Below are 12,731 nucleotides of genomic sequence, written 5' to 3' on the forward strand. Positions count from 1 at the left end.
ACACCCTTAGCATTACCAGGACCCTGCTCCAACTGACTGAGCTACTCTATGGGTTATGAGCATGAACCTCCCAAGGATGGGAATTCTTGGCACCAGCAAAACAACTGCAGCTTCTGCTAAAGCTGCTTTACACATCAACCCCTGCCATGGCTGTAGGGTAGAACAGGCTGGTACCCAACATGACAGCACCAAACTCTTCCCATAACCCTGATTTCCTGGCCTTTCTAGGCTTCCCCAGCACCTGTAAATTTGCTCTTGCAATGTGCCCTTTGCATGGAGAAATGAGCAGAAGACGTCCTGAGGCTTCCCTTGCTGCATGACCAAAGTTCCTCTGGAGAGTGGCAGAGGGCATTTCCTGCAGGTGAGCGTTGTCAAAATGATGGCAGCTGCTGAAGCTGGGGCTGCTTTTATGGCCCAGAGCTGCACAGAGGCCTCAGTGTCTCCTGCTCGTTGCCAGCAATGTTCCTTGGTGTTTGTGTGTGTCCCAGCTGCAGGGAATGTGGGGCAGGAGGAGGCTAGGAGCCCCTGAAAGGGACCCGGCACCTCTTGTCCTTGGGCTCTGCAGGGGAGGGGCTGTGCCCAGCACATGTCCCGGGGATGGCGCTGGGGTGCCCGGCCAGCGCTGGCACGGACACGGCTCAAGGGCTGCCCGTGGCTCCTGGGCCAGGGGCTGCTCTGAACAGGCACCTGGAGATGCTTCAGCCTGGATACAGGCCACTGACAGCCCAAAAGCACCCCAAGGAACAGCTGGCATTTCCTGGTGATGGCAGCACGGGCTGCTTGCAGAGGGGCTCAGACAGCAATTCCTTGTTCCAGCCTCCCAGTGCTCCCATGAAGCTGCCAGGTATGTCCCAGCCACCCCAAATCCCTTCCCTTCCAGCCTGAGGCCATCACCCAGCAGCAGCATTAAAGCCAAGGCCATCTTCCCTCACAGATATTCAATCCCAAGCATTAGCCTGCAGAGATGCCTTAACATCAAAGGTTTGGGTGGGATGAAGTTTTGTTTGGATGAAGGTGGAAGTTTCCAGGGAGCCAGCTGGAAGTGCAGAAGGGATGGAAAGCTTTCACAGGTGGGTCCCACTGGAGGCGGGGATGTGCATCCTTTCCTGAGGGAAAAGAACTCACAGTGGCCACTGCTGAAGCTCTGAAAGGAACTGATGTCCTCCCATGGGCATGGGGGCTGCCTTGGCACGGGCTGGGAGCGCCTCTGGCCCTGCCTTCTCCTGCTTGAACACATCACCTGGAGCCTGAGCTCAGGGGGGCTAAATCAGGTGAATTCCAGGCAACTCTGTCAGGTGCCCCTCAGAGACATGGGTGGGGCTGGAGAATGAAGGTTTAAATAGCAAATTCTTTGGAATATATGCCTGTCCCGATGCTGCTGAGCTTGCTTGGAAGCTGGGCTGGTTCCTGGCACAGCTGGTATTCAAGCAGCAGCTCTGCATGGGAATATCCATCCTCCATGAAGCACTGCGAGGTTAGGGCAGCAGGAATTGAGCAGGGAATTTGGGGCTATGGGATAATTCATGGGAACTAGCAAAGCTGACAGTGAAACCCAAATCTGAGGAAGGCATAGAGAACAATCTTTGTGCTGCCCTGTCAGCTCAAGGCCCTGGGCTGGGAAGTTTTGGGAGTCAAACGTATGGAATTATACAAATCCCTGACTCTGGGCTGTGATCACCTAGAAAGATAATTCAAGTCCCAAACAATTCTTCCACAATCCACTCTGATGGAAAGTACCCTGTGCCTGCCTGGAGCTCTGACCTTGCTTTTCCTACCAGCTCCTGAGCAGTGTCAGGGCCACCACAAGGGCTTTAAAATCCAGATAAACCCCCAAATCCCACACAGTGACTAACCCAAGTGAAGAACTGCATCGTTGTCATTAAAAGCTCAAAACTCTGTTATGAATTCTATGACAACAATGTAGTGGAGTCCCATGAACTTCACTCATGCTCTTGGTTTCATTTTTATGTCTTTTTAATCCCTCATTTGGCAGCTTGTAAAACTTATCCTGGAATTCAGAGGTCAAGCAGGGTTGGCTTTGGATTGACCTTCACCTCTGGTCCCACTTTGTGCAAACACAACTCCTGCCAGGGTGAGTGAATACATCACCTCAGCTTTCCCTCCAAAATATCCCTTCCTGATTTCCCTGCAGATGAGCTCAGATCCACTCCTCACCTCCCCTGGTCATCCAAGCGTCCATTCTGTTCCCCACAGTGATCCCAGGGAGGTCCCTTTGCCTTTCTCCTGCCCCTCTCCAGCCCGAGGCCGCTCCTCTGCTCGCTCTCTCCGGCCTCATCCCGCACGGAGCCTCTCCTCTCTTCCTTGCTGGCTGCTGCCAAGGAAGGAGGACACAGAGAGTCCCCAGTGCTGAGCCCTCCCTGCTACCCCTGGAGAGCCCTGGCTGCGCTCCCCAGGGGCCTTGGCTTTCCCAGGGAAATTGTCTGCTGGGCTCCCTTCAGTTATCTCAGCAATCCCCTCAAAAATGCCACCTCACTGCCCTTGACATCCCCTCACATTTTCCTACACAAACATCTCTTGTGTCCCCTCTAAACTACCCTGGGGTTTCAGCTAACTGAATGACATGACCTGTGCCCACTGCTCATGATTCACTCAACCCAAATTGAGAGCAAATATTGGTTGGACTTTAAGAACTTGAAATAACTATGAAGCAAAAGAAATCACCTTTTTCTTCTATTTTTTTTTCTTTCAGATAATGGTCTTGCCTCTGTGGATGTGTGCTGAGCTCTCACTGCAGGGGACTGTCAGCCTGAATGCTGTGAGTTTGTGTTCTTCACACTGGGGGATCTGAAATAATTATTAATTTGACTACAGAAATATTTTCAGAAACCTTTCTCTTTTCCTACCCTTTGCTGGAGCATCTTCTCTTTGTGCTTTGATTTTCCAGCTGTTCCCTGATGCCATTTCCCCTGCCTGACTTCTGTGCAGCTCCTAGCTGGGAAAAACTGAGATAATTTAGAGGGAACAGATGTGAGATTTTTTAGCTGGATTTTTCTAAAATTTCTACTTATACTGAAATTATTTCTAATTCCCAGTGAGAAGAACATGAACTCACAGCTATTCAGGACTGATAATCACTGAGGGAAGTCTGACATAGTATTAATAAGTAACCTTTCCTGGAAGCAGTTATCACCCCAGTCCTCTAGCCTTGGCAACTTTTTGCAGTGAATGGACCCAAGTTCCAAATTTCTGTCACCTTTTGTTAGAAGGATACTGGACAGTAAATCTTACAACAGAATTTCCAAATTGCATGAAGAATAACAGGCCCAGACCAAACCCAGCCACCCCATCACCAATTTTGGGAGAAATAGTGATAGTTTAAAATACTTTCTCCCTCCATGCTATTCAGTCCTTCACTGCACATCCCACCTCTTGTTGTTCCAGACAGCACCTCTCTCTCCAGCACAAATCCCACTGGTCACAGACAGAGCAGACCTAAGGCAATGGTTCCAGCAGCAGCTGCAATTCCGAGCTCTCTGTTCCCTGGAGTGCTCATCCAAGCACTCGTGGCAATCTCACCTCAGCCCAGATTCTCTGTCCTCAGAGGGAAATGCAGCCTGATGGGACACGGCTCTGGCACCCCATTTCCTCTTGTTCCTGCTGACCTGGAAAGCCACAGATAAAGGTAGTCCCTCAGACCTTGCATCCCTGAACACCTGGAGAGCTGGAGTTTCACCCAGATCCCAGATTCCCTAGGCAGCTACTCCCAGCAGGGAGGAAAAGAGGAACCCTGCATCCCTCTGACTTAGCCCACAGCATGGGCAGGACCAGGAGCCCTCCAGCACAGACCCCTGGTGCTGAAGCCTCTTGGCTTTGGCTGCTCAAACACCACAGCTTTTGGCAAAGGTGGGAAGTAAGGATTGTTTCCTGTGCTGAAGGAGAGGAGGAAAAGACAATGAAGTCCACTGCAGAAGTCAAAGGATCCCAGCTTTCACACTTTTGCTCTGATTGTCACTATGGGGTTTTATCCATGACAGGTGACACCAATTCAGAGTGCCCTTTTCCAGCATGTTTATTCCTAACTATTCCAGACATTAAAAGAATGCAGGACATTGGTACACCAAGGCTAAGAGCAGGGGAAGCACGGGAGGTGTGGGGGGAGAGCTAGAGGAGTGAAGGAACAGGCATTTTCTTGTTTTGATGGATCAGTGCTGGGAACTTGGCAAACAAGTGGTGCTGCATGCATCAAGGACATAATGCCCATGGTTTGGTTGTTTTCCTTTGCTCATAACCCTTGGCTTCATGCCCTCTCCAGAGGAGCAGAGAATTCCTCCAGGCTAAGGGTGAGTCTGGTCCCACTCCAGGGATGTGTCCAGTAAAGAAGGGGAGTTGTTTAGAGGAACTGACCACAAAAGTCAAATGCAACAAACACTGAAATGAACTCCATTGAGCTGCAAAACCAAGTATTCACAGAGGCAGGGGCACGAGGTACATGCAAGACCAAGAAGTACCACTGCACTTGTTTTTTCTGCTTCCCTGTATTTTAGTTCTGCTTCACTTCACAGCTGCTATTCTGCCAAGATCAGTTCCATTTTCAGAAGCCTGTGTCATGCATAGCCAAGGCTAGAAATCCTCACTTAGGATTTCCACATCACATCTTGATTTGCCAGGAAGCCTGTGCACACAAGATACCCATTTCTGTGATAGCTCAGTCAGAAATCATGCAACCCAGCAACTTGCTCCTCACTACACCCCTTGGAAATAAATTTAAAAGCCAGAGAAAACAACAACCGCACAACAACCCACAGAAGACATAGTTTACTGCAGCTTCATCTTAATATCCTTTCCAGTGATGGAGAGAAAGGAGGAAAAGCTGTTCTAGTTCTGCATCCAAGCAGTTTGAAACAGCCAACATTGCCCTCACCTGCAGCTTCCTTTCTTCAGCCTTGCCCTGACTTGTGAGGGGCCAGAGGCACCACACAACCCAAAAGTATCAGCACTCACACCCACTGCTAGTAGAGACACCTTCATGGTCCATCTTTGGCCAAACAAACCCCAGGATGGTTTTGCATTCCTGGCAGAATTGGCCAATTTCATTCCCTGTTGGAGTCAGTGGGTCAGAGGTCTCTCTGAATTCCTCAGAGAGAAATCAGAATGCAGGGACTGAATTAAATCCTCTGAAAGAATGTATTAAGCCACTTGAATTGAATATATTAAGCCACTCACACATAAGTTTTAGGATAAGTAAGTGAGTCAGTAAGTAAGTTTTAGTATGGGCTCTAGTGCTTTTAGCAAGTGAAAGGTTTCAAATGCCAAAGTTGCAGTGCGAGTTCTAGTGAAGGTTGAAAAAACACTGATGTTTTCAGTTGAGGCTCCAGGACCATGGTTGTAGTGAGTATATAGACATACTAGAGCTATAGTAAGAATATGGATTGCATTTCATGGATAGAACAAGATAGGTCATATGCATAGTTTATATGTAACAGAGTGCGTTAAGAAACTAGAATTCTAATAAGTTAAAAAGGGGTGGTGCGAGTTTGTGTCATACCTTGTTGGGAAAATTCTGTATAAGAGTTGGTATTGAGAAGAGTTGGAGCTTTTTAGCCATCTGTCACTGCAATTTGTCAATTCCTTTTGCCATTCCTTCTGCCATTGCATTTCTGCTCAACCTTTGAGACTGATGTGATATGTAATAAGATGTGCTTTGTAATAAATAATCTTTTTAGAAACTATAAGCTGCTTTGATCAGTTAAGATAGCTTGACAAAGTTGGACCAAGAGCTCCAGAGGTTAATAATTTCGCGCTCCTTGTCAGAGGTGTGAAGCTGGATGGATTTGCTGTGGCTGTGCCGGGATGGCCGCAATCCCCACTTGGCTCAGGGCGCCTGGGGCGCGGGCGAGGCCTGGCTCTGGGGGCTGAGCTGGGGAGTGCCGGGCTGGTGGGGGAACACAGTGAGGAGGCTCTCTGGGGAGGAAGAAGGCTCTGCCGTGAGCCACCAGGCCAGGCCAACATTTGCCTGCAGCCCATTGGAGAAAGAGGAAGAGTCCATCAGGGTTTAAATGATCCTTTGGTGCTTCTGGTTCTGGTGCCAGCTTGGCTATCAGAGCAAGGTCTGTGCCCCTGCCAGCCGCTGGCTGTGGCAATGCAGCCTGAGCCCTCCCTGGTTTCACTTCAGGAGAGCCCAGGTGGCCTTTGCTTCATCTTGAAAGGGCAGCTGTTGTTTCACTGTTGCATTTCTTGGTTTGTTCAAGGCCCTCCTGGCCCTCCAGTGCTGGAAGACACAAAGTTGCCATGCTGAAGGAAAGGCAGGGAAAGCTTGAAGAAGGCTGAAGGGAGCACTGAGATTTCACCTTTGCCCAAGAGCTTTCTTCAGCTGAAGCTGCTGGCAAGGACCAGACTTGACAGCACACAATGGGTTTGTGCTTGTTTTATTTTTGGGGTCCTGCTTGGGACGTGGTATGCAGTTGCTGCACAGGCTGCGGCGAAGCATCAAAAAAGCCCGGCCAGCACCCAAGGGTGGCACAAGATCTGCTCCAGCTCTGGCCTGTCCGCAGGGGGCTTGGACAAGCAGCAGCGGATCAGATGTTCGCACTCTGGGGAGAGAAGGCAGAAAGCGCCGGTCACGGGCAGAAGGCTCCTGCCCAGCCGCTGCCCTGGCGCCCCAGGAGCCGAGCCACTCTGCCCCGTGCGGCACAGCGGCGCGGCGGGACACGGCCACCCCCTCAGCCATGTGTGCTGCGCCCAGCCCGTCGGCACGGGCCGCCTCCTGCGGCCGGCCCTGGAGGGCACGTGGCTGTCCCGCCCCGCCGCGTTGGGGGCTGCTGTGCGCCACCATCCGCCACAGCCTGCCTTCTTGAGGCTGGATACTGACCTGGAGAGACCTGGCGCCTGGAGACGAGCTGCCCCGACACGATGGCGTGATCATCCCCGAAGGGGAGGCTCCTGCGGACCATTTTGTACAGCAGCACACCCAGGGACCAGACGGTCGCCGAATGGCCGTGGTAGCAGCCAAGGGGGATCCACTCGGGTGGGCTGTACACGCGTGTTCCTGAGGGAGACAGGCGGCGCTGTCCGGGTTCAGGCCGCTGCCTTGCAGGGCCTGGACACAGAGGCTCCTGGCTGAGGCAGGGGCTGCGCCGGCGGGTCCCACTCCCCTGGAGGGCACCCCACGTCCCCCAAGCAACTGGCCAAAGGCAAGGAGCCCTTGTGCAAGGCAAAGGAGGCTGGCAGAGCAGCCCACAGCCTTGCCGGCCAGGCAGGCCGAGAGGCCGGGGCCCGGCTTATGCAGCTCCCTCTCTGCCGGCAGGGCCGGCTGCCCTTTGGCATGGGGCAGATGCCGTGCCCCAGGAGCCGGCAGCTGGCTGAAGGCTGCAGCCCACGGGCCGGGACGGAATGGGGCCGTGCAGTGCCCGGCACTGTGAGCAGGGCCCGGGCTGGGGGCTCACTGGCAAATCGTGTGAAGGCGCGCTCCTGGAGGAAGGTGCTGCGACTGAAGTCGATGAGCTCCAGCTCGCCGCTCTCCGGCCCCACGAGGAGGTTCTCCGGCTCAATGTCCCAGTGCAGGACGCCACAGGCGGTGCAGTGCCACATGGCCTCCAGCACCTGGCAGAAAAGCCAGCGCGCCACCTCCTCGCACAGGAACTCCTGCTCCAGCAGCAACGGCAGGAGATCCCGAGATGCCTCCAGGAGCTCCATGACCAGCAGGAAGCTGTCAGGCAGCTCTAACCAGTCAAGGAGCTGGATGATGTAGGGGCAGCCAGAGCCCACCTTCTCCATGAGCACGATCTCCAGAGGAACACGGGTGCCGTCGGGCTGTGAGGAGGAGACAATGCCTCCAGCAGGCCTGATGCTGCCCTGTGGCTGCTGTGCCAGCTCCTGCCTGGGATGCCTCGGTGTCCTCCCCACCATGGGCAGCCTCCCTGGTGCTTGGGCTTCGTGCCAAGCCCCAGGGGATGCTTGGCAGGTGGCCCCTGCCCAGCCACAGCCCAGTGTCTGGTATTGCCAGGCCTGCCATGCTTTGGCTCTGGCTCTGAGCCCATGCCCACCATCCCCCCCGCCATCCCCGCCAGCCACTGCCGGGCTCTTGGCTGTATCCCAGCCCTCCCCAGTCCACCCTGTCCCGCTGGTCCTGCTCATGCACCAGCTCGTCCCATTGCTGGATGCTCTCCTGGGCCACGTGTTTGATGGCCACCTTCAAGCCATGGAGAGAGGAGGGCTGAGCTCAAGCCATTTGCCTCCCAGTACCTGGCCTATCCATGGGGTTGTCTTTGTCTGGGACTGGGTTGCACTTGGTGAGTGATGCAGAATATGGAGAAAGAAGATGTGTATTTCAAGATGACCTTGTTTTGGGGTGAATTGCTCAAGACACTGTGCTTGTATCCGTATCTGCATGTGTGTACGTATATATTTTAAAAGTTTAAGTTTGAGGTAATGTGTTGGCATGGGAAGAAATTCAAGGTGGAACATGTTGTGGGTTTGGGAGGGCTTTTTTGGTGAATTATCTCCCATTTGTTACCTGAAAAGGGGGATGTGGAGAGGAGAGGGCAGTTGAGAGCAGTGGGGAATCAATGATGGGCAGTTGAGTTACAAAAGAATTGGCCAGTGACCCTCCCACTTCATTGGAAGCTTACAGGGAGGGAGAGCGGGATTGGGCACTGGCTTGATGAGGGAAGAACCAGCTGGCTATGCTAGGAGCAGGACACTTTGGGCAGGTTTTGGTGTTGGACCCAGCACTGCTTCAGAATTCTCCTTGCCACCCATGGGTGAGCCCATTGCTTGCGGCAGCTGCTGGTTGACAGGGACTTTTCAACACTCCCATTGCCAAGAACACCCTCACCATCTGTGTCGGTGCTTCAGGGGAAACCAGACCACTCCACTTATTCTCTTTCTCTCTGGAGAGAAAGAGCCCCAGCTGCTGCTTGACTGGAACCTCAGCAAAGCTGCCACACCAGGATACTGCACCAGACAGGTGAGAACCTAGGAAAACCAAAGCCCCATGTTCTCTGTCCCCGAGGGTGCCGTCAGCCCCAGGGCTGGCTCAGGGCTGGAAAGGCGGCCCCTGAAGCTGCCTGAGCCAACAGCGCCCCCTGGAGCCACGGCAGAGCTGCTGCAGCCACTCTGCCCCGACAGGAGCCTGCAGCGCCCTCTGCCGGCTGTGGCCAGAACTACAGCAACGGGAGAAACTGCTGGATGGGTGGGACGTGGGACTGCTTTGGGGGGTTGTTGCCCTTGTTTTGGCTGTTTATTCTCCCTTGTTGCGTGTATATATATATATATGTATATATATTTATATATTCCAGTAAAGAAATATTATTTCTTTTCCCATATCTTTTCCTGGAAGCCCCGAAATTTCAAGTTAGAACAATTTGGATGGAGGGAGCTTTCCATTCCAGGAAGATTCCCAGCCTTCATGGCAGACATGTGTCTTTCAAACTAGTGTGAAAGCTAAGACAGAGAGTACTGTGGATTTAATTAGCATATGCACTTTGATAACCAAGTTGCCTTGGCAAGAGCAAAAAGAGCTTTGAAGATTACAAGAAGATTGGATCAAGACTGGTAACAGGAAAGATGATTTAATTAAGTAGAAGTGTAAAGTTTGTCTGTGTGATGTTTAACTCAATGAATGTAATAAAAAATTACTAGCCTTCCTAAAAATGGTATATAAGCATATGTAGCTCACAGTTAATTGAGATTCTGATCATAAGTCAGTAGTCCCTGTCTCTCTCTCTCTCTCAATCATCAATAAACCAGGACAATTTGTCATCATTAACGGAAAAATTGACCTTGGAGGTAAAGGAACTCAAAGAAGCACAGTTTCAGCCCTTGCCTAGGAATTGTTCCTGATCCTCACAAAGCAGGGGCTTCTGTTGTTTGAAGAATAGTCTTTGAAGGATCTCTACACACCAGCTTTTACCTCCCTCAGAGGGCCTCTTCCCACAGTATGTCACACCAGACTGGCACAGTTCCTATGCAGCTGATATCCATCGTCACCAACAACAGGACCACTTCAACCACCACTAGTGAGAGGGAGCATGGATCATTACATTTTCCCCACATAAGATATGAAACAGAAATCCCTGCTGTGAATCCTACCAACTCTTTCTCAATATGTACATAGAAGCAAAGATGCCTTGCACAAAATCTGCCTTCTTGGATCCCTGGTGAACAATGGCACAAAGTCCAGCAGTGTGCCCTGGAGGACAATGCTAAGACCAGTCCTTTCTGATCCTTTTTAGTAACTGAGTGATGGGGCAGAGTCTACCCTCCCACAAAATAAGGAGGAGTGGCTGACCTGTCAGAGAGAAATGCTGCCATCAACAGGGATGACATTTTAACAATGGTGACAATTCAATAACAAGTGCTGAGTCCTGTCCTTGGGAGGGAGCAACCACCAGTATCTGGTGCAACAGGCACCAGTATCTGCTGGGGGCCAGCCAGCTGGAAAACAAAAATTTGCCAGGGTCCTGCTGGACACCAGGATGCCCATGGGCTGGCAATGTGCTCCTGAAGCAATGCAGAACAGCATCCTGGGCTGCACTGGGAGCTGTGTCACAGCCCAGGGAGGGAGGGGATCCTTCCCCTCTGCCCCACACCAGTGAGGCCAGCCCTGGAGTGCTGGGCCAGAGCTGGGCTGCCCAGGTATAGGAGACAGGGACAGACTGGACAGAGTCTAGAACGAGGCCAGGAAGGTGATGGAGGGACTGGAGCATCTCTGCCATGAGGAGAGCCTGAGAGAGCTGGGACTGTCCAGCCTGGAGCAGAGCAGGCTCAGGGCAACACATTCCTGGGCAAAAATACCCAGGTGGGGGTTGCAGAGGGGACGGGACCAGGGGACAGCCCCAGGGACCACAGGCACAAAGTGAACACAGGAGGGGCCCTGTGAGGTCAAGACACACTTCTGCACTTGGGGGGTGGCTGAGCATGGGGGCAGTGCCCAGGGAGGGTGGTGGAGTCTCCATGGCTGGAGAGACTCAAAAGCCACGTGGACACATCCTGGGCAGCTGGCTGGGCATCCTGGCAGCTGGGGGGCCCTGGTGGAGCAGGGGCTGGGCAAGGTGACCTCCTGAGGTACCTCCAGCCTCACCCTGTCCATTCTGTGACTCCATGAAAAACAGGGTCGCAGTTTCCTAAGGACAATGAAAAAGCTCCACACATGGCAGGCTTCTCCTGCATCACCAAAATGGTTCATGTCATGTGTCTCCCTTCTGGACGATTCCTCCCTGGTGTGAGGATGCCCCTTCAAGGTCACTCCTTGAAACTGAGAGAAATGTTTGCCCATGGACATTGGTTTTGGGTGAGTAGCATCAATCTTTCATTTAAGAATTGGTCTGGATAGAATTGCTTCAGTGGTGTTTGAAATATAATGCACTATACCAGAAGTTATAGTTCTCTGTACTGAGTAGTACAGTAATTCTGACAAAGATCTTTGAGTTTAATTGTGATCATAATAAACACTTTATTTGTCTATAAATATATCCCTCAACCTAAGGAACACGGTCTATAAAGGTTCAACTACACCTAGTACTATCCTATAAACATTGATTAACACCTATCCCATCCCATCCCATCCCATCCCATCCCATCCCATCCCCATCCCATCCTCCCATCCATCCCATCCCATCCCATCCCATCCCATCCCATCCCATCCCACCCCCCCCACCCCACCCCACCCCACCCCACCCCACCCCACCCCACCCCATCCCATCCCATCCCATCCTATCCCATCCAATAAACTATTGATTAACACCTATACTATCCTATAAACTATTGCTTAAGTCTAAGACAGCATTCCACTGCTCGCTGGCTCCTCTCTGTGAAGTTTAGGAAGCAAGGTGGTCCTTTCTGCTCCTTGTGACTCAGTGGGACTGTCTCCAGCCTGCTCCCTGTGCAGATCTCCAGGTGTTTGGTCAGGCCCAGGCCAGCTGTGACTGCAGCAGGGACACCGGAAGAGGCACAAGGCTCAGCCAGACAAGCCCACGCTGGCAGCAGCATCCGCAGCCCCACGGTACCGGCTGTCGGGCACACACAGCCTCCAACTCCAGCCCTCACCAACACTCTGCCCTGGGGAAGGGAAAGGAACAGGCTCCCAGATGCCCCTGAACAGAACTCAGATGGTCAAAACAAGTCTAGTTCATGGCGAAAAACCCTCCCCATTGTACATCCCTCAGCAACCACAGCTCTATTAGAGAGAGTTCTGGCACCAGTTAGGAACCTACACTGATTTCAAAGCACACATTGTGGCACTGACCCATTTCTCCACACGCTCTGCATCTGCAGGAGAGAGAGCTACTGGAGGACTCCTCTTCGTCAGAAGTAGAGAACTTCCTGGGCAGACTCGCGGAGAGGCAATGAAAAGTAGTCTGGGGGAAACACTCTCCTAAAATTCTGATTCTTCTCCCTTCAGGTTCCACCTGCACATTTGAAGAGAGGAGGGCCACAGAAACCTGCAGCAAAAGTGGAGCAATAGGACGTCTGGACATCAAGGCAAGGAGATCTCTATTCAGACCCTGAATTGCACCAGACAACACTGGGGGCACAAAGCTCGCTGGCAGCTGTGCAAGAGAGGCCAGGTGTGGTCCAGGGACATGGAGCCAGGGAGGGAGGCAGTGGAAATGAAGGTGCCTATGTGAAGCCATGGGCTGCCACACAGAGAGAACAAACAAAAGGCTGAGCCCACAGCTGGGACAGGGAGGCAGCAAGGAACAAGCAGAGAAACTCCAAGCACTGCCTGGGCTAACGTGCCCTGCTCCAGAGGAGCCTGGACTCTGCACAGG

At 52.4% G+C, this 12,731-nt stretch overlaps 1 protein-coding gene and 1 long non-coding RNA gene across 5 annotated transcripts in view; one reads left to right on the forward strand and one right to left on the reverse strand.

The window, feature by feature from the left end:
- Positions 1-250: 250 nt before the first annotated feature.
- Positions 251-3,767, forward strand: LOC306816472. Of its 4 annotated transcripts, XR_013777680.1 has the most exons (4): positions 251-361; positions 668-1,070; positions 1,994-2,092; positions 3,403-3,767. It is a non-coding gene; the product is annotated as an uncharacterized lncRNA (long non-coding RNA). The 4 variants fall into 4 exon arrangements; XR_013777681.1 differs by lacking the exons at positions 251-361; positions 3,403-3,767 and adding an exon at positions 2,711-2,766 and having other exon boundaries at positions 577-1,070; XR_013777682.1 differs by lacking the exon at positions 251-361 and having other exon boundaries at positions 578-1,070; positions 3,407-3,767.
- A 2,680-nt stretch (positions 3,768-6,447) lies between these two features.
- The window catches only part of LOC306816473 (serine/threonine-protein kinase pim-1-like), a gene marked incomplete at both ends in the record, with an annotated part of 7,531 nt that continues 1,247 nt past the window's right edge, over positions 6,448-12,731 (reverse strand). Inside the window, 4 exons of the mRNA XM_079332909.1 lie at positions 6,448-6,551; positions 6,830-7,006; positions 7,404-7,770; positions 8,072-8,149. Of these exons, the coding sequence (XP_079189035.1) occupies positions 6,448-6,551; positions 6,830-7,006; positions 7,404-7,770; positions 8,072-8,149 (726 nt within the window). The remainder of the gene's footprint in view (positions 6,552-6,829; positions 7,007-7,403; positions 7,771-8,071; positions 8,150-12,731) is intronic.

The sequence above is a fragment of the Erithacus rubecula genome (assembly GCF_903797595.1).
Source record: "Erithacus rubecula genome assembly, contig: scaffold_620_arrow_ctg1, whole genome shotgun sequence".
Classification (NCBI taxonomy): Eukaryota; Metazoa; Chordata; class Aves; order Passeriformes; family Muscicapidae; genus Erithacus; species Erithacus rubecula.